This window comes from Bufo gargarizans, chromosome 9 (genome assembly GCF_014858855.1).
Source record: "Bufo gargarizans isolate SCDJY-AF-19 chromosome 9, ASM1485885v1, whole genome shotgun sequence".
Taxonomy (NCBI): domain Eukaryota; kingdom Metazoa; phylum Chordata; class Amphibia; order Anura; family Bufonidae; genus Bufo; species Bufo gargarizans.
This window is the reverse complement of record NC_058088.1, coordinates 81,278,003-81,296,666: the sequence shown is the minus strand read 5'-3', so window position 1 is coordinate 81,296,666 and position 18,664 is coordinate 81,278,003. Positions and strand designations below refer to the sequence as shown.

Here is an 18,664-nt window from a genome sequence, read left to right as displayed (position 1 = left end):
TATGATGGTGGTGGGGTTATCTGGTTATCTACGTGATACTCCCCATACATGGGATTTTGAAAGTTTTAAAGGGGTTTTGCAGTGGCTTAATATTGAAGACCTATCTTCAGGCTAGGCCATTAATATCATATTATTGAGGGGCCCACTTTCAGCACCCCAGCCAATCATCTGTTTCAAGAGATAGTGGCACTTGTGCAAGTTTACCTGTGAGTCATCTCCTTTCCTTCGGCACAACCTGTTTAGCTGTATACTATCTATATAGATGTTTCTTTGGGTGACTTCTATGTATGCAAAAATTCCCTTTGTAGCAATGGTAGTCTATAGATTCTCTGCCTGGCCATAGACCCTACATGGAAATCTACTAGTGGGCTGATGCCCAGGGCGCTGCCTAAGCCCTCCTCATGGCCACCAGCCAGGTACATAAAGATGTGATGCTGTCAACTAGGGCTGAAACGATTACTCGATTTGAATAGAGTAATTCGACACAAAAAATCCTCAATGCTAATTTTTTGCATAGAGGATTTGTTTGTTTCATGTGACAATGGAGCTGGAGTGAAGCACTTGCTATTACTCACTGCTCCGTGGTCACCTGCTGGTCCGCACCACGCTGCAATTTCCTATTGACACATGGTCAGGACATAGTGCACGTAAGGACGAGAAGAAGATGGACGAGCTGTGAAGCGGCGCCCCTACAGGAGAGGTAAGTATTTTACTTCACTGGAGCTCGGGACATGGCTAGGAGGGGGAGATGGTTGCACTGGGGGGCAAGCTGGTGGGATTTTGGGGAAATCTAGTGGCACTGAGGGGGCAAGCTGATGGCACTGGGAGGCAAGCTGATGGCACTGGGGGGCAGCTGAAAGCACTAGGGGGTAGCCTGATGGCACTGGGTGGAAGCAGATGGCACTGAGGGGGCAGCTGGTGGCACTGAGGGGGCAGCTGATGGCATTGAGGGGGGTCCTGATGGCATGGGGGGGAAAGGCTGATGAGTTTTTATAAAGAAAAATGTTCTTTTAATTCGTTTTTTTGTTATTAGAGTACTCGATTAATCGTTGGAATAATCAATAGAACACTCGAATACAAAAATAGTTGATAGCTGCAGCCCTACGGCCAACATTAATTAATGTAGGAACTTCAGGCACTTATGCACCTGGACAGCGGCTGCAGGTGCCCCCGGAATTAAATTGTATTGCCATTATCAGGATGATGATGATAGTTTCATACTGTGGAGCAGGTGACAGTATTTTGTGCTGCATTGTGATATTTGGTTCTGCTGGGGTGGTGTTTTGTTCTGCACTATGGTAATGCTGTCCCTGCCTACATGTGTTGGTCCTGCCTACTTGCGTTGTCACTTTGGACCCTCCTACAGCATAGTTTTTTTTTTCAAGGAGCACTTTACGTTCCCAGTCCACCCCTGTCTGCTAGTGACACATGATCATCTTGGGAAATCTTGCTTATGGGAAGCCTTCACTCTTCCTTTTCCCTACTGTGAATTTATTCAGCTGTGTTATGTGAAAGTAGTGAGAGAGGGAAATTATTACTGACACATACAGACTAAAAAGGAATTCCGGTAGGACAGTCTGTGGTGACCAGCCATCAAAGGTTGTTTGGGGGCTCCTCTTTTTTTTTTTCTTTTTTTTCTTGATGTAATACGGTCCTCTGCAAAATCTGCTAGTATGAGGCCCCTCTCTGTTATATTCTGTGAAAGTTGCACAAGGGTGAGCACTGTTTGCTCAGCCAGGGGTTGTTTCTTAACTGCCATAGACTTTAGTGTAGAGGGCCACACCAAGCATGGTTCTTCTCTACTGACTGCGCTGGAGGCACCAGCTGTGCAGAATTGGTGAACAGGATTAATAAGATCCCCATTCTCCTGATATGGGTCCCAGAGGATATACCTGTGGATATGCCATACACATATATGGTGATAATTATGCTTTTATATTTAATTCAGAGACACAAAAAAACTGCAGATCTCCCATTCAGATATAATAATAAAATGTTTACTAAAACAGGAAGAAACCGAGGAAGCATTGAAAAAATATAACGAAAAAAATTGAATATGCAAAGACAAATAAAAACAGCCAAACTGGAGACTGAGAGATTCATTGCCCGAGAGAGTAAAACTAACCCTAAAATGTTCTTCAATTATATAAATGTAAAAAAATGTAAAACTAAAAGTGTTAGCCCTTTACAGAGTGATTTTAACAACCTCCCGACCGCCTAACGCACCGATGCGTCCGGGAGGTGGTTGATTTACTCCTCCTGGACGCATCGCGCGCGCTCACAGGAACGGAAGGTAAGCGAGTGGATCTCCAGCCTGCCAGCGGCGATCGTTCGCTGGCAGGCTGGAGATGTGATTTTTTTTTAACCCCTAACAGGTATATTAGACGCTGTTTTGATAACAGCGTCTAATATACCTGCTACCTCGTCCTCTGGTGGTCCCCATGTTTGGATCGACCACCAGAGGACACAGGTAACTCAGTAAAGTCGCACCAAACACCACACCACACTACACTACACCCCCCCCGTCACTTATTAACCCCTTATGAACCCCTGATCACCCATGATCACCCCATATAAACTCCCTGATCACCCCCTGTCATTGATCACCCCCCTGTCATTGATCACCCCCCTGTCAGGCTCTGTTCAGACGTCCGTATGATTTTTACGGATCCACGGATACATGGATCGGATCCGCAAAACGCATACGGACGTCTGAATGGAGCCTTACAGGGGGGTGATCAATGACAGGCGGGTGATCACCCATATAGATTCCCTGATCACCCCCTGTCATTGATCACCCCCCTGTCATTGATCACCCCCCCTGTAAGGCTCCATTCAGACGTCCGTATGATTTTTACGGATCCATGGATACATGGATCGGATCCGCAAAACACATGCGGACGTCTGAATGGAGCCTTACAGGGGGGTGATCAATGACAGGCAGGTGATCACCCATATACACTCCCTGATCACCCCCTGTCATTGATTACCCCACTGTCATTGATCACCCCCCTGTAAGGCTCCATTCAGATGTCCGCATGTGTTTTGCGGATCCGATCCATGGATCCGTAAAAATCATTCGGACGTCTGAATGGAGCCTTACAGGGGGGTGATCAATGACAGAGGGGTGATCACCCATATACACTCCCTGATCTCCCTCTGTCATTGATCACCCCCCTGTAAGGCTCCATTCAGACGTCCGCATGTGTTTTGCAGATCCGGTCCATGTATCCATGGATCCGTAAAAATCATTCGGACGTCTGAATGGAGCCTTACAGGGGGGTGATCAATGACAGAGGGGTGATCACCCATATACACTCCCTGATCACCCCCTGTCATTGATCACCCCCCCTGTAAGGCTCCATTCAGACGTCCGCATGTGTTTTGCGGATCCGATCCATGTATCCATGGATCCGTAAAAATCATACAGACGTCTGAATGGAGCCTTACAGGGGGGTGATCAATGACAGGGGGGTGATCACCCATATACACTCCCTGATCACCCCCTGTCATTGATCACCCCCCTGTAAGGCTCCATTCAGACGTCTGCATGTGTTTTGCGGATCCGATCCATGTATCCATGGATCCGTAAAAATCATACGGACGTCTGAATGGAGCCTTACAGGGGGTGATCACCCATATACACTCCCTGATCACCCCCTGTCATTGATCACCCCCTGTCATTGATCACCCCCCTGTCATTGATCACCCCCTGTAAGGCTCCATTCAGACATTTTTTTGGCCCAAGTTAGCGGAAATATATATATTTTTTTGTTTGTTTTTTCTTACAAAGTCTCATATTCCACTAACTTGTGTCAAAAAATAAAATCTCACATGAACTCACCATACCCCTCACGGAATCCAAATGCGTAAACATTTTTAGACATTTATATTCCAGACTTCTTCTCACGCTTTAGGGCCCCTAAAAAGCCAGGGCAGTATAAATACCCCACATGTGACCCCATTTCGGAAAGAAGACACCCCAAGGTATTCGCTGAGGGGCATTTTGAGTCCATGAAAGATTACAATTTTTGTCCTAAGTTAGCGGAAAGTGAGACTTTGTGAGAAAAAAACAAAAAAAAAAAATCAATTTCCGATAACTTATGCAAAAAAAAATAATTCTATGAACTTGCCAGGCCCCTCATTGAATACCTTGGAGTGTCTTCTTTCCAAAGTGGGGTCACATGTGGGGTATTTATACTGCCCTGGCTTTTTAGGGGCCCGAAAGTGTGAGAAGAAGTCTGGGATCCAAATGTCTAAAAATGCCCTCCTAAAAGGAATTTGGGCACCTTTGCGCATCTAGGCTGCAAAAAAGGCCTCATGCACACGACAGTTTTTTTTCACGGTCCGCAAAAACCGGGTCCGTGGGTCCGTGATCCGTGACCGTTTTTTCGTCCGTGGGTCTTCCTTGATTTTTGGAGGATCCACGGACATGAAAAAAAAGTCGTTTTGGCGTCCGCCTGGCCGTGCGGAGCCAAACGGATCCGTCCTGAATTACAATGCAAGTCAATGGGGACGGATCCGTTTGAAGTTGACACAATATGGTGCAATTGCAAACGGATCCGTCCCCATTGACTTTCAATGTAAAGTCAGGAGTCCCTTTACTTTCACACTTGTGTTCATAATGCAGACGGTGGCTCCGTTCAGAGCGGATCCGTCTGCATTATATTGTTAAAACATTTCTAAGTGTGAAAGTAGCCTCAAACGGATCCGTCCCCATTGACTTACATTATAAGTCTGGACGGATCCGCTTGCCTCCGCACGGCCAGGCGGACACCCGAACATAACTTGAAGCGTCCCCATCACCATGGGAACGCCTCTACGTTAGAATATACTGTCGGATATGAGCTACATCGTGAAACTCATTTCCGACAGTATATTCTAACACTGAGGCGTTCCCATGGTGATGGGGACGCTTCAGGTTAGAATACACTGCAAACTTGGTACAAGACTGCCCCCTGCTGCCTGGCACCACCCGATCTCTTACAGGGGGATATGATAGCACAATTAACCTCTTCAGGTGCGGCACCTAAAGGGGTTAATTGTACTATCATATTCTCCTGTAAGAGATCAGGGCTGTCAGGCAGCAGGGGGCAGACCCCCCCCTCCCCAGTTTGAATATCGTTGGTGGCACAGTGTGCGCCCACCATCGCCCCCCCCTTCCTCCCTCTATAGTTAAAAATCGTTGGTGGCACAGTGTGTGCCCACCATCGCCCCCCCCCTTCCTCCCTCTATAGTTAAAAATCGTTGGTGGCACAGTGTGCGCCCACCATCGGCCCCCCTCTCTCTATAGTAGTAACAACCATTGGTGGCAGTGTGCGGCCTCCCATTCCCCCCCCCCCCCATCATTGGTGGCAGTGGAGTTCCGATCGGAGTCCCAGTTTAATCGCTGGGGCTCCGATCGGTAACCATGGCAACCAGGAAGCTACTGCATCCCTGGTTGCCATGGTTACTTAGCAATAGTACAATTGTAGAAGATTCATACTTACCTGCTTGCTGCCTCGATGTCTGTGACCGGCCAGGAGCTCCTCCTACTGGTAAGTGAAAGGTCTGTGCGGTGCATTGCTAAAGAACTGTCACTTACCAGTAGGAGGAGCTCCCGGCCGGTCACAGACATCGCAGCAGCAAGCAGGTAAGTATGAATCTTCTACAATTGTACTATTGCTAAGTAACCATGGCAACCAGGGATACAGTAGCTTCCTGGTTGCCATGGTTACCGATCGGAGCCCCAGCGATTAAACTGGGACTCCGATCGGAACTCCGCTGCCAATGATCGGGGGGGGGGGGGGGAATGGGAGGCCGCACACTGCCACCAATGGTTGTTACTACTATAGAGAGAGGGGGGCCGATGGTGGGCGCACACTGTGCCACCAACGATTTTTAACTATAGAGGGAGGAAGGGGGGGGGGCGATGGTGGGCACACACTGTGCCACCAACGATTTTTAACTATAGAGGGAGGAAGGGGGGGGCGATGGTGGGCGCACACTGTGCCACCAACGATATTCAAACTGGGGAGGGGGGGTCTGCCCCCTGCTGCCTGGCAGCCCTGATCTTTTACAGGAGAATATGATAGTACAATTAACCCCTTTAGGTGCCGCACCTGAAGAGGTTAATTGTGCTATCATATCCCCCTGTAAGAGATCGGGTGGTGCCAGGCAGCAGGGGGCAGTCTTGTACCAAGTTTGCAGTGTATTCTAACTAGAAGCGTCCCCATCACCATGGGAACGCTTCTGTGTTAGAATATACTGTCGGAAATGAGTTTTCACGAAGTGAAAACTTAGATCAGAAAAAGCTTTTATGCAGACGGATCTTCGGATCCGTCTGTATGAAAGCAACCTACGGCCACGGATCACGGACACGGATGCCAATCTTGTGTGCATCCGTGTTCTTTCACGGACCCATTGACTTGAATGGGTCCGTGAACCGTTGTCCGTCAAAAAAATAGGACAGGATCATATTTTTGGGACGGACAGGATACACGGATCACGGCCTCGGCTGCAAAACGGTGCATTTTCCGATTTTTCCACGGACCCATTGAAAGTCAATGGGTCCGCGAAAAAAAACGGAAAACGGCACAACGCCCACGGATGCACACAACGGTCGTGTGCATGAGGCCAAAGTGTGACAGAAAAGTGTGACACATCTGGTATCACCGTACTCAGGAGAAGTTGGGGAATGTGTTTTGGGGTGTCATTTTACATATACCCATGCTGGGTGAGAGAAATATCTTGGTCAAATGCCAACTTTGTATAAAAAAATGGGAAAAGTTGTCTTTTGCCAAGATATTTCTCTCACCCAGCATGGGTATATGTAAAATGACACCCCCAAACACATTCCCCAACTTTTCCTGAGTACGGCGATACCAGATGTGTGACACTTTTTTGCAGCCAAGGTGGGCAAAGGGGCACATATTCCAAAGTGCACCTTTCGGATTTCACCGGTCATTTTGATTGCAAGGTACTTCTCACACATTTGGGCCCCTAAATTGCCAGGGCAGTATAACTACGCCACAAGTGACCCCATTTTGGAAAATAAGACACCCTAAGGTATTCCGTGAGGGGCACGGCGAGTTCCTAGAATATTTTATTTTTTGTCACAAGTTAGCGGAAAATGATGATTTTTCTTTTTTTTTCTTTTTTCCTTACAAAGTCTCATATTCCACTAACTTGCGACAAAAAATAAAAAATTTTAGGAACTCGCCATGCCCCTCACGGAATACCTTGGGGTGTCTTCTTTCCAAAATGGGGTCACTTGTGGCGTAGTTATACTGCCCTGGCAATTTAGGGGCCCAAATGTGTGAGAAGAACTTTGCAATCAAAATGTGTAAAAAATGGCCTGCGAAATCCGAAAGGTGCACTTTGGAATATGTGCCCCTTTGCCCACCTAGGCTGCAAAAAAGTGTCACACATCTGGTATCGCCGTACTCAGGAGAAGTTGGGGAATGTGTTTTGGGGTGTCATTTTACATAAACCCATGCTGGGTGAGAAAAATATCTTGGTCAAATGCCAACTTTGTATAAAAAAAATTAAAAAGTTGTCTTTTGCCAAGATATTTCTCTCACCCAGCATGGGTATATGTATGGGGTCATTTGTGGGGTTTTTCTACTGTCTTGGCATTGTAGAACCTCAGGAAACATGACAGGTGCTCAGAAAGTCAGAGCTGCTTCAAAAAGCGGAAATTCACAGTTTTGTACCATAGTTTGTAAACGCTATAACTTTTACCCAAACCATTTTTTCTTTGCCCAAACATTTTTTTTTTATCAAAGACATGTAGAACAATACATTTAGCGAAAAATTTATATATGGATGTCGGGTTTTTTTTTGCAAAATTTTACAGCTGAAAGTGAAAAATGTCATTTTTTTTGCAAAAAAATCGTTAAATTTCGATTAATAACAAAAAAAGTTAAAATGTCAGCAGCAATGAAATACCACCAAATGAAAGCTCTATTAGTGAGAAGAAAAGGAGGTAAAATTCATTTGGGTGGTAAGTTGCATGACCGAGCGATAAACGGTGAAAGTAGTGTAGTGCAGAAGTGTAAAAAGTGGCCTGGTCATGAAGGGGGTTTTAGCTAGCGGGGCTGAAGTGGTTAAAATAGGAATCCGAAGTCGGCTTTGGTGCCAAGGTACCCGCCAATGCCGACTTCGGATTCCTATTTTAAAATGTTTTAAAATACGCAGATAGGAATACTGAAGTAATTTACTGAAGACTCGCGCAACTTCGACCGAAGTATTAGGCTCTATTCTCAATATATTTATTAATGATCTTGTAGAAGGCTTGCACAGTAAAATATAAATTCTTGCAGATGACCCTAAACTGTGTAAAGTAATAAACATGGAAGTATACTGCTACAGATGGATCTGGATAGATTGGAGGCTTGGGCAGAAAAGAGGCAGATGATGTTTAACACTGACAAATGTAAGGTTATGCACATGGGAAGGAATAATGCAAGTCACCTGTACATACTAAATTGTAAAACACTCGGTAACACTGACATGGAAAAGGACTTAGGAATTTTAATGTACAGCAAACTAAACTGTAGAAACCAGTGTCAGGCAGCTGCTGCCAGGGCCAGTAAGATAATGGGTTGCATCAAAAGGGGCATAGATGCCCATGATGAGAACATAGTCCTACTACTTTACAAATCACTAGTCAGACCACACATGGAGTACTGTGTACAGTTCTGGTCTCCTGTGAACAAGGCAGACATAGCAGAGCTGGAGAGGGTTCAGAAGAGGGCAACTAAAGTAATAACTGGAATAGGTGGACTACAGTACCCTGAAAGATTATCAAAATTAGGGTTATTTAGTTTAGAAAAATGACGACTAAGGGGTGATATAATAACCATGTATAAATATATCAGAAGGCAGTGCAGAGATCTCTCCCATCATCTATTTATACCCTGGGGACATTCTCTGCGTCTAGAGGAAAGAAGGTTTCTTCACATAGAAGAGGATTCTTAATGGTAAGAGCAGTGAGACTATGGAACTTTCTACCTCAAGAGGTGGTGATGGTTAGTTCACTAAAAGAGTTCAAGAGGGGCCTGGATGTATTTCTGGAGTGTAATAATATTACAGGTTATAGCTACTAGTGGGTCGTTGATCCGGGGAGTTATTCTGATTACCTGATTGGAGTTCCGGAAGGAATTTTTTCCCCCTTAAATTAGGAAAATTGGCTTCTAGTTCAGGGGTATTATTTTTTTTGCCTTCTTCTGGATCAACTTGCAGGATAACAGGCTGGACTGGATGGACGGATGTCTTTTTTTCGGCCTGACAAACTGTTACTATGACTCTAGCAAAAAAATTGGGCCTCCTGTGAAGAGTAGAATTCTTACAGATGTGTGTTAGGGTAAGTAGTACTGACTATCCCTAAGGAGACCAGCTGTCTACGGAGACTTAATGGCAATGGTCCTGGGAAAATAATATGCAAAGAGGTTTCTCACAGAAAAAATTTACTATTGGAAGTGGCCCCCCATGAGTCACTGTTCGACTCTTTAACAAGCCCTGGGAAATGGCTGTCTGAGAAGTATATATGGTTTGGCTGTTCCAAAGCATAGTCAAAAGCCTAACACAGAAGGTGGCTCTTGCCACACAGTTCTTTCTCTGGGAAAGATGACTTTGCATACAGATGTGTGAAATTTGCCAAACTATTTTTTCCTTTTGATGCCACTCTCTTTATTCCAAGAAAATTTTATTTGTGAACTAAAAATTAAGATTTAAGATTATAATCAAAATCTTTGTCCAGGATTAGATGAAAACAGCTGTTTTCTTCTGTAAACTGTGCCACACATCTCCTCAGGTTGTATGTAGTATTGCAGCTTTGCCCCAGTCACCTCAATAGAACTGACCTGCAATACCAAATACAACCCATGGACAGGTTGTGGCACTGTTTCTGGATAAAATATTACCTTTTTTAAACCTGTACATCCCCTTTAATATATATTTTTCTTATAGGAAAAAAGAAATCAAAGTTCCAGGCTTTCAAAAAATTATTTGTCAAAAAGAAAAGGAAAGAATCTACAGCACCTATTAAAGAAAGCAATCTAAAACCCAGTCAGTCCAGTAGCGATGTCAGTGGATCTGGAGCAAACACAACTGCTTTTGATGCTGACCAAGAATCAGTGTAAGAATTTATTTGTATGCTTTGTGTGCATATTGCCATTGTCTTGTGTAATGCTACACATACTGTAGCATTTCTAACTACATATCTATATGTCAAAGGGAAAAATGATCAGTGTAAATTTCCAAAATTTCTCCACTGAGGGATAATAATGGGATTTTCTTTTTCTTCTTAATCTTATAAATTCTGTAAGATCATATTTACTAAATGGGCAGTTCAGAAAATTGTTCCTTTTAATGGTAACGGGACATCGTGAGGGCACAATCTACATTTTTAAACCAAGGTTAATTCACATAAAATCAAGGAAAGGAAAATAATCCTTACACAAATTAACCAGGAGGAAGTTTGAAGATTAGAGATTTTAGTAGAATTTGGAGATGTGGTAAACACAAGGACGACATTATCTAGTGCAACATTCACCAATAGGGTTTATGAAAATTGCAGAAGCTTAGAGAGGTTCTTTGGGATTTACATATTGATGGCCTATCCTCGGGATAGGTTAGCATTCTGAGATCGGCAGGGGTCCGACTTCCAGGACCCCTGCCGATCAGATGTATGAAGAGGTCATGACATTCCGTAACCCCTAAGCCTCTTCGTAGACCAGTGTCATCACGTTCATTGGTCACTTGGCTTAGACTCAGCTCAGCCCCATTCAAGTGAATGGGGCTGAGCTGCGATACCAAGCACAGCTGCTATGAAATAGATGGCGCTATGCAGTGACTCTCGCTGGAGGTCTGGAGAGTTCCACGGCTACCTTAAACAGCTGATCTGCGAGGACAGGAGGAGTAAGACCCCCACCAATCTTATATTGATGAACTCAGGATAAATGAGAAATCCCCCCCCTTACCAGCTCCAACACAGGACCGAGGTATATAATGGTGTAGTCGGCGTGTCACGGTGAGTAGAGACTCCTGAGAATAGATATACAAAATACAGCACTGCCGCTCTTCAAAGTGGATCTTTCTACTTTGAAGAGCAGCGGTGTTGGATTTTTACTATCTATCCTCAGGATAGGTCATCAATATGTAAATCTTGAAGAACCCCTTTAAATTAGATAATAACAACCACAGCATCTAGGTGTTTAGACAGCAGGGGGGAGGGTTACTCTGTCATATTGGTGGGCACCAGTGGGTTGGCATTGTAGCCAGAGCCTTACAAAGACCCCAGGCTTACCATGGCTGTATACGTAGTAAACCATGACAAAGAGTTCTGACCATATGACCACACAAAATTAGCTTGAAAAGTAGTCTTCGGGGAGGGGAGCTCTTCTCAAAGAAGATATGTGGTATGCATAATCTGTCAAAAGAAATCTGGTCTGAATAAGGAATTGGTCTTCTCAAAGAGGTGGTCATGTGGAAAGTTTCATTGTAGCATGAATTCCAGTCACTATAGTGTAATATACCAGCAGTCTCTAGGCCCAATGACAAATCCGCTCCATTGAGTGTAACAAAAAAATAATTTTACCCATCATTTTTTAAGGTCCAAGGGAAATATGGGGAGCAAGGCAGTATCTCACGACAGTGTATTTATTTCTGAGATGGAGAGCTCCGTGAAGGAAGATATCTCTCAGGAGTGCACCCCCGGGAAAGTGAAAGCATTACAGGTATAACCATAAAAAAATATTGCAGTTTGCCTTTCAAACATCTTCTTTTATGTGAAGGACTAATTTGTAGCGTAGCCGTACATGTTCTCAACCCCTTTACACACAATGTCCTCCTAACGTTCCAAACGCATAGTCTTGTCCATTGATACTTCTGAGAAATAATAGTAGTTGCTAAATAAATAATTATGACTTTCATCAAATGTGCAGGTCAATTATTTACAAATTATCTGGTCTCTTGTGTCACTGCTCTTCTATAGTCTTTCACCCTGACAGCAGAAACTAATGATCTCCCTGTTATATCTGAGCTGGAACTAACAATGTGCTGTTTTCTTGGTTAGCTGCAGCTCCAGCAGAACATCCGGATAGGGTCTCCACCACAGGGTATTGTCCCCAAGAAACTCGAGGATTCTGGGACGCTTTCAGAAGATGATGGTTTGCCGAGAAGTCCCCCAGAAATAACTTCATTGCATGAGATTCTTGCCCGCTCATCAGGGAAGGTAAGTTTCTGGGCATTTTTCATAGAATATTTTATTTTGTATCTATTGAGTTGGGCAATACTTGACTGCCCACTAGGTTTGTGAAAATGTTTAATTAAAGATCTATAAAGTAGTGACACCACTTCCAACTAGAATCTAGCTCAATTCCACGTAGAAGGTAACAGTATACAATTTATTGAATGTAAAAGACTAGTAAGAGTCAAATTGTTGTGCAGATACATCCAGTGAAGAGAAGATCCACTTTGTCAAAACTTGGACGCTGTTGTATTCTAGCTGAACTTGGACTTAAAGGGGATATAGTGATGCGCTATCCTCAGGACAGGTCATCAATATCAAACAGGCGGTTTAAAGTGGAGTCAGCGCTTCATGCGACAAGTGCTTCCTCTTCATTTCACTACACATGGTTTCCCTTGCCATAGTGTCCTTAACAGTACTTGTTCCATTCAAGTGAATGGAATAAGTATAGTTACACTTGCTACGAGATGGGTAGTGTAATGAAGAGGAAGCAGCGCTTAGCATGGAGAACCGCCTCCTCTTTAAACAGCTGAATGGTGGGGTTGCCGGGTGTTGGACTCCCATCGGTCTGATATTAATGACCTATCCTGAGCAGAACTTCAAATGGGGCACTGTGGACCAATATTAGTAGAAAGTTAATTTTGCAAATGGAAATGTAATAAGTATACATTCATGTCCATCTAGAGATCTCTCAGCAGTCACTTGCACATCATTTGTAAATTTTTCATGCAATCGTCAATCATATCTACTGTATGAGGTTCTTTGTAACTATGGCAGTTGTCCCCTTTAAGAGCTGGGCCCCACAATAGCTTTTATACCTGCTATCAGCGTACATACAGTCGTATAGATGTTCTTCTGACATTATTAAAGTATGTCAGTCTCTCACATTCTTGTGTTGGTGCGATAGTTTGTTGTACTGTATCTTGCTGAATATTAGCTCACACTACTGATGGATCCACAATAATTGTTCTGGAAACTAAACAAGGATACCAGTCCTGATTATTTTTACTCTTCTCAGTCTCCAAACAGTGCACAGAGACGCAATTCTATAAGTTTAGGAGGAACAGACAGTGAAGACGAACCGGTACGTATACTTCTGTATGATGCTTTAAAAGTATGTGTTAGATGTGATCTATTTAATACATTGATGAAATGCTTCATAATTACGTTTATGTAAATTGATGGATTTCCACTTCATTTATGGTGTTTGCATGTAATTGGTTCTATTATAGGATTAAGCTGGCTATAGACATGAAATGGCTTCTCTTCCAATATCCCTAATACACCAGCTTGGTTTTGATTTAGACCACACCTTCATATCATTGGCGTACCTTGACATTCCTGGACTCCAATGCACAACCTGCAACAGGGCCGCTAAATTCTATGGGCTGTTTATTATAATGGTGTCATCTTATAAGGCAAAGGAGCAGTTGGGTCACCTTCAGGCACCAGGGTTTGTGTGTGTGACTGCTCTCTCTTCAACCCCTTATAGCTATACAACAGCTTCCAATTGTTGTACCGTGAATTCTGAGATCCAGGAATAATATAAGCTTAACACAGTCTAAGTGAATAAAAATTTTACTAGTAGTGATAAAGATATATACGGACAGAGAAATCATATGCACAGTAAAAACAATCACTTTGACCTGTGTTAACTGGGCAGGCTCCTGTTGGCCGTCCTGGTGGTCACAGGCAATTACCCAACACCCAGACATGGCGGCATACACGAGATGGAGTCTCACACATTCTTCCTTACGGACGCTTCATTTGAACTTAAACCTCTTTGTCCTATGCATAGAACTTTTTAGTTCAGGGCCCTCCCCCTGAGATGTTTCTAGTATGCATGACCATTGAACTCATCACTTAGGTATTTGGCCTACACTGAACAATGTTTTTTTAAAAATATATTACCTAGATAATTAAGTTGCTACATTAAAGGGGTTCTCTGGGAATTAAGAAAATTAAAATACTTAAATATTACTCTATTAGAAATATATTCCTAAATACCTTTTATTAGTTATAAAGGCTTGTTTTGTTTAGGGAGCAATCATCAGGGGAAATAAAATGGCCGCTGTCTTATTAGTTCACACAAAACCTGTCCTAATCACACAGGAGGACAAGTTACTTCACAACACTGAGTTGAAGAGCTGCCTCATCCTCCTCTCTACTCTACTCAGGGATAATGATCATGAATACAGCTGATAGGATCTTCAGCTGAATCTCTGTAGGAATGGAGTTCATGAGGAGACATGAAGTACAGAGAGGAAGGACAGGACCATGGGTGTAGCTATAGGGGGTGCAAAGGTAGCAGTCGCTACCGGGGCCAGGAGCCTGAGGGGGCCCAAAGACCCTTGTGCCACATAAGAAGACACACAACGCACTGAGGGAAGGGGGCCCAAGCTGAACTCTTGCACCAGGGCCCATGAGCCATTAGCTACACCCCTGGACAGGACAGACTGTGCTAATGGAGACCGCATACAAGAGGTGCTGCTCATTACCCCCACCCTCCGCTCTGTACATCGTGTCTCCTCATGAACTTCATTCCTACAGAGATTCAGTTGAAGATTCTATCAGCTGTATTCAGGATCATTATCCCCGACAAGTAGGAGAGAGGATGAGGCAGCTCTTTGCCTCAGTGGTGTAAAGTAACTTGTCCTCTTGTGTGATTAGGACAGGTTTTGTGTGTACAAATAGGACAGCGGCCATTTTATTTCTTCTAATAATTGGTCCCCAAACAAAATGAAAGGTATTTTGGAATATATCTATAATAAAGTAATATTTAAGTATTTTCATTTTCTCAATTCCTGGAGAACCCCTTTAACAAGTAGTTAAACAAGTAGTTAAAGTAAGTCAACAGTTATCACTACATTAATGTTTTAATTAAAGGTATTAATTAAAAGTAATAAGAAGTAAAAATTAAAGGGATAGAATCAAGAAATAAACCTTGCAACACACGAGTATTAACGAATGAGTTTCCTCTCTCTCTACTAACTATAGGAGAATTGCAATATAGCTTATGGCATTTGAGATGTGTGTCATCTATTCAAAACAACTGGTATCTTAATATTTTCTCCCAAGCCATGCAAACGTTGGCAGTGGGACTGGCTGTGTAATAAGTGTAATAAAGGTTTGTCCCTTTGACAGTAATGTGCTGCTGAGTACACACTGTACCCACTGCTGAACTTTGTAATTTATATAGGATACTTTTCTGTTTATGTAGAATTTGCTATTTTATTTAGCATGCTAGTATTCCCTTCCATGGAATGAACTAAGCACTGCCTGTTACACACTATTTATATTTCTAGTAAGAGTCTTGTTTTCTTTAAACTTAAGTAATTGAGGTTATTTCATAGCAGGAAATGATGTGGTTATTATCATACAGATGGACTTTAAAATTATTTATTTAAAATTGAATTGTTAAGAAGGCTCCATGGAAATATTTTCTGGTGATGTTTTTAAACATAATCATTTTGTAAGAGTCATGGAAATGTCTCATCAGAAAATAATATTTTTAAACTTTTTTTTTTTTTTTTCTTAATTTCCATGTCATAAAAAAATGTATATAATCCTTCTATTTTCACACTGGCCACTGGGTCTATTAATAGGTTATGATGTCCTATTCTGTACAGGTACCTTTTCAGTAGCTATTATTATCATTATTATTACCACAGGCAGAATTACAATGAAAGGTAAAGGGCCCTTTACACAGGCTGAGAATTGAACAGATCATCGCTAATGAGTGTTCATAGTAATGCTTGTTAGCGATGATCTGGTAGTGTAAATGCACCATCGGTTACCCAATGAAACAGCGAAACGTGCAGCACAAAAAATCCTTGTTCCCTGGTGGCAGATTGTGCTGTGTAAACATGATCTGCTGCTGGGAAGCAACGAGATTGTCTGGAGGAACTGGAGGAGATCGCGGCATGTAAATGCACCGGTCACTCTCTGCTATCGATCAGCAGAAGAGTTCCATAGTCTCACTGCTCTTACCGTAAAGAATCCTCTTCTATGTTTGTGTACAAATCTTCTTTCCTCCAGATGCAGAGGATGTCCCCTTGTCACAGTCACAGTCCTGGGGATAAATAGATGATGGGAGACATCTCTGTACTGACCCCTGATATATTTATACAGATCTCCCCTCTGTCGTCTTTTTTCTAAAGTGAATAACCCTAATGTTGATAATCTTTCAGGGTACTGTAGTTGCCCCATTCCAGTTATTACTTTAGTTGCCCTCCTCTGAACCCTCTTCAGCTCTGCTATGTCTGCCTTGTTCACAGGAGCCCAGAACTGTACACAGTACTCCATGTGTGGTCTGACTAGTGATTTGTAAAGTGGTAGGACTATGTTCTCATCACAGGCATCTATGCCCTTTTGATGCAATCCATTATCTTATTGGCCTTGGCAGCAGCTGCCTGACACTGGTTTCTACAGTTTAGTTTGCTGTTCACTAAAATTCCTAAGTCCTTTTCCATGTCAGTGTTACCCAGTGTTTTACCATTTAGTATGTACGGGTGACTTGCATTATTCCTTCCCATGTGCATAACCTTACATTTGTCAGTGTTAAACCTCATCTGCTAATTCTCTGCCGAATCCTCCAATCTATCCAGATCCATCTGTAGCAGTATACGGTCCTCTTCCGTGTTAATTACTTTACACGGTTTAGTGTCATCTACAAAAATTGATATTTTACTGTGCAAGCCTTCTACAAGATCATTAATAAATACAGTATATTGAAGAGCATAGAGCCCAATACTAACCCCTGAGGTACTCCACTAGTGTCAATGACCCAATCTGAGTGTCTACCATTAATAACCACCCTCTGTTTTCTATTACTGAGCCAGTTACTTACCCACATACAATACCCACACATTTGTTTTGTTCTTTTTACTTTATGATTGGCTGTGTGTGTGTAGATTGTTAAAATAGTTACCCATGGAATTGTTTATCACCTATCCACAGGAGATGTGATTAATATTGGATTACAAGGGTTTGACCACTGGGACCCCTGGCAATTCTTAAAACAAGAGGGTTCCCCAGTCTTATGGTAGCGCTCCATGCCTTCCGCTGTTCCGCCGGCCATTGCATGCACGGGTGTCGTATCTCACACCCTTCTCTGGTTGCTCCTGCTGGGGTCTCCATGTTCCAGTTCAGCAGGACATTTCCTACTCCTGCCAACAAGGTCCCTCCCCTCTCTGTCCTTAGGATGCGTGTTCTTGCTTACTCTTAAAGGAAGGACCACTGAACGCTCACAAACTTGCTCTATCCTATAGCTGGCCATCCATGGGTATTTTAGGCACCTTCCACTGGAGCTTTATGTTCCTAGCTTGCTAGTTTACCAATGAGGGTGAGCTATCTTAATTATCTGCCCATGTACCGTACCTCTGCCTGTCTACTGATTCTGACCCTCTGCTGCCTGTCCTGACCATTTCCTATTTACCGTACTGACCCTCTGCTGCCTGACCTTGGATTTAGTTTGCCGGATTTGCATGAACTCTGCATGCCCTGACCTAGGTCTCTTACCTGTCTATGATTACTGCCTGTTCCCTTGGTGCTTTGCACCTGTGTCTCTGACTCCCATGGATCAGCAGCAAACCACACCTGAACTATTCCAAGAGGTAGTGGCAGAGGAATTTCCTCTGCAGTGAAGACCAGATCCCTTTATAGGGGTTAAAGGGTGAAAACCAGGTCACTGCCAGGACAACGCCCTTAGGACTAGTCCAAAGTCAAACCGATAGGTTGTCACAGTGGATCCAGAGCCACTGACCATTATGCCCCCTACCCTCTGTAAATGGAACAGTAGTACTCCACTGCTCCCATCATTGTTATTGGACTGATGGAGGACTGCCTACATCAGTCCCAGTGAAGTAAATGAAGGATTGGACCAACATGTGCACTACCACTTTGTTCAGCCAAGAACCTCTTAATCTTGGCTTGCCAGGTGTCTCAGTGGCCGGACCACCTGCAATCCAATATTAATCAGCTAACCTGTGGATAGGTGATAAATACTTTTCTATTCTAATGTTACTCAAATTCTGAGCTACTTTAAAAAAAATTGTATGAAACATTTAATCTAAATAGCAATTTGCTAAGTAGGTTGATTTGTGCAGAGGATCAATTTTTTTTTGTTCAGAGTAGGGATCTCCCGCCGCCATTCTGGCACTTACTGGGTCATTGCTGGTCTCTTCTTCCTGGCCTGTGCTCGATACACAGGAAATGGAAGGAGATAACCGATCATCTACTCACTGGCAGCAGCAGTGGCCATCCTCAGCCAGTATACATTGAAACCACAGCAGCCGGGAATCAGCGAGAGTGATTTATCATTCATTTATTTATTTTTTTACACCATCCTCAACACTTTACTAAAAAGTTTCGCTAAGAAAATGTTACTGTGAAATAATCAGAGGGTAGTGATATAGTTCTGGAGAAAATTTG

At 43.2% G+C, this 18,664-nt stretch overlaps 1 protein-coding gene across 3 annotated transcripts in view; it reads left to right on the top strand.

Annotated features, from left to right (window-relative positions):
* The window catches only part of KIAA1210 (KIAA1210 ortholog), a 151,079-nt gene that overhangs the window by 100,502 nt on the left and 31,913 nt on the right, over positions 1–18,664 (top strand). For all 3 annotated transcript variants that reach the window (XM_044305867.1, XM_044305868.1, XM_044305866.1), the window contains 4 exons: positions 9,952–10,120; positions 11,597–11,720; positions 12,059–12,217; positions 13,251–13,316. In XM_044305867.1, coding sequence (XP_044161802.1) covers positions 9,952–10,120; positions 11,597–11,720; positions 12,059–12,217; positions 13,251–13,316 — 518 coding nt within the window. The remainder of the gene's footprint in view (positions 1–9,951; positions 10,121–11,596; positions 11,721–12,058; positions 12,218–13,250; positions 13,317–18,664) is intronic.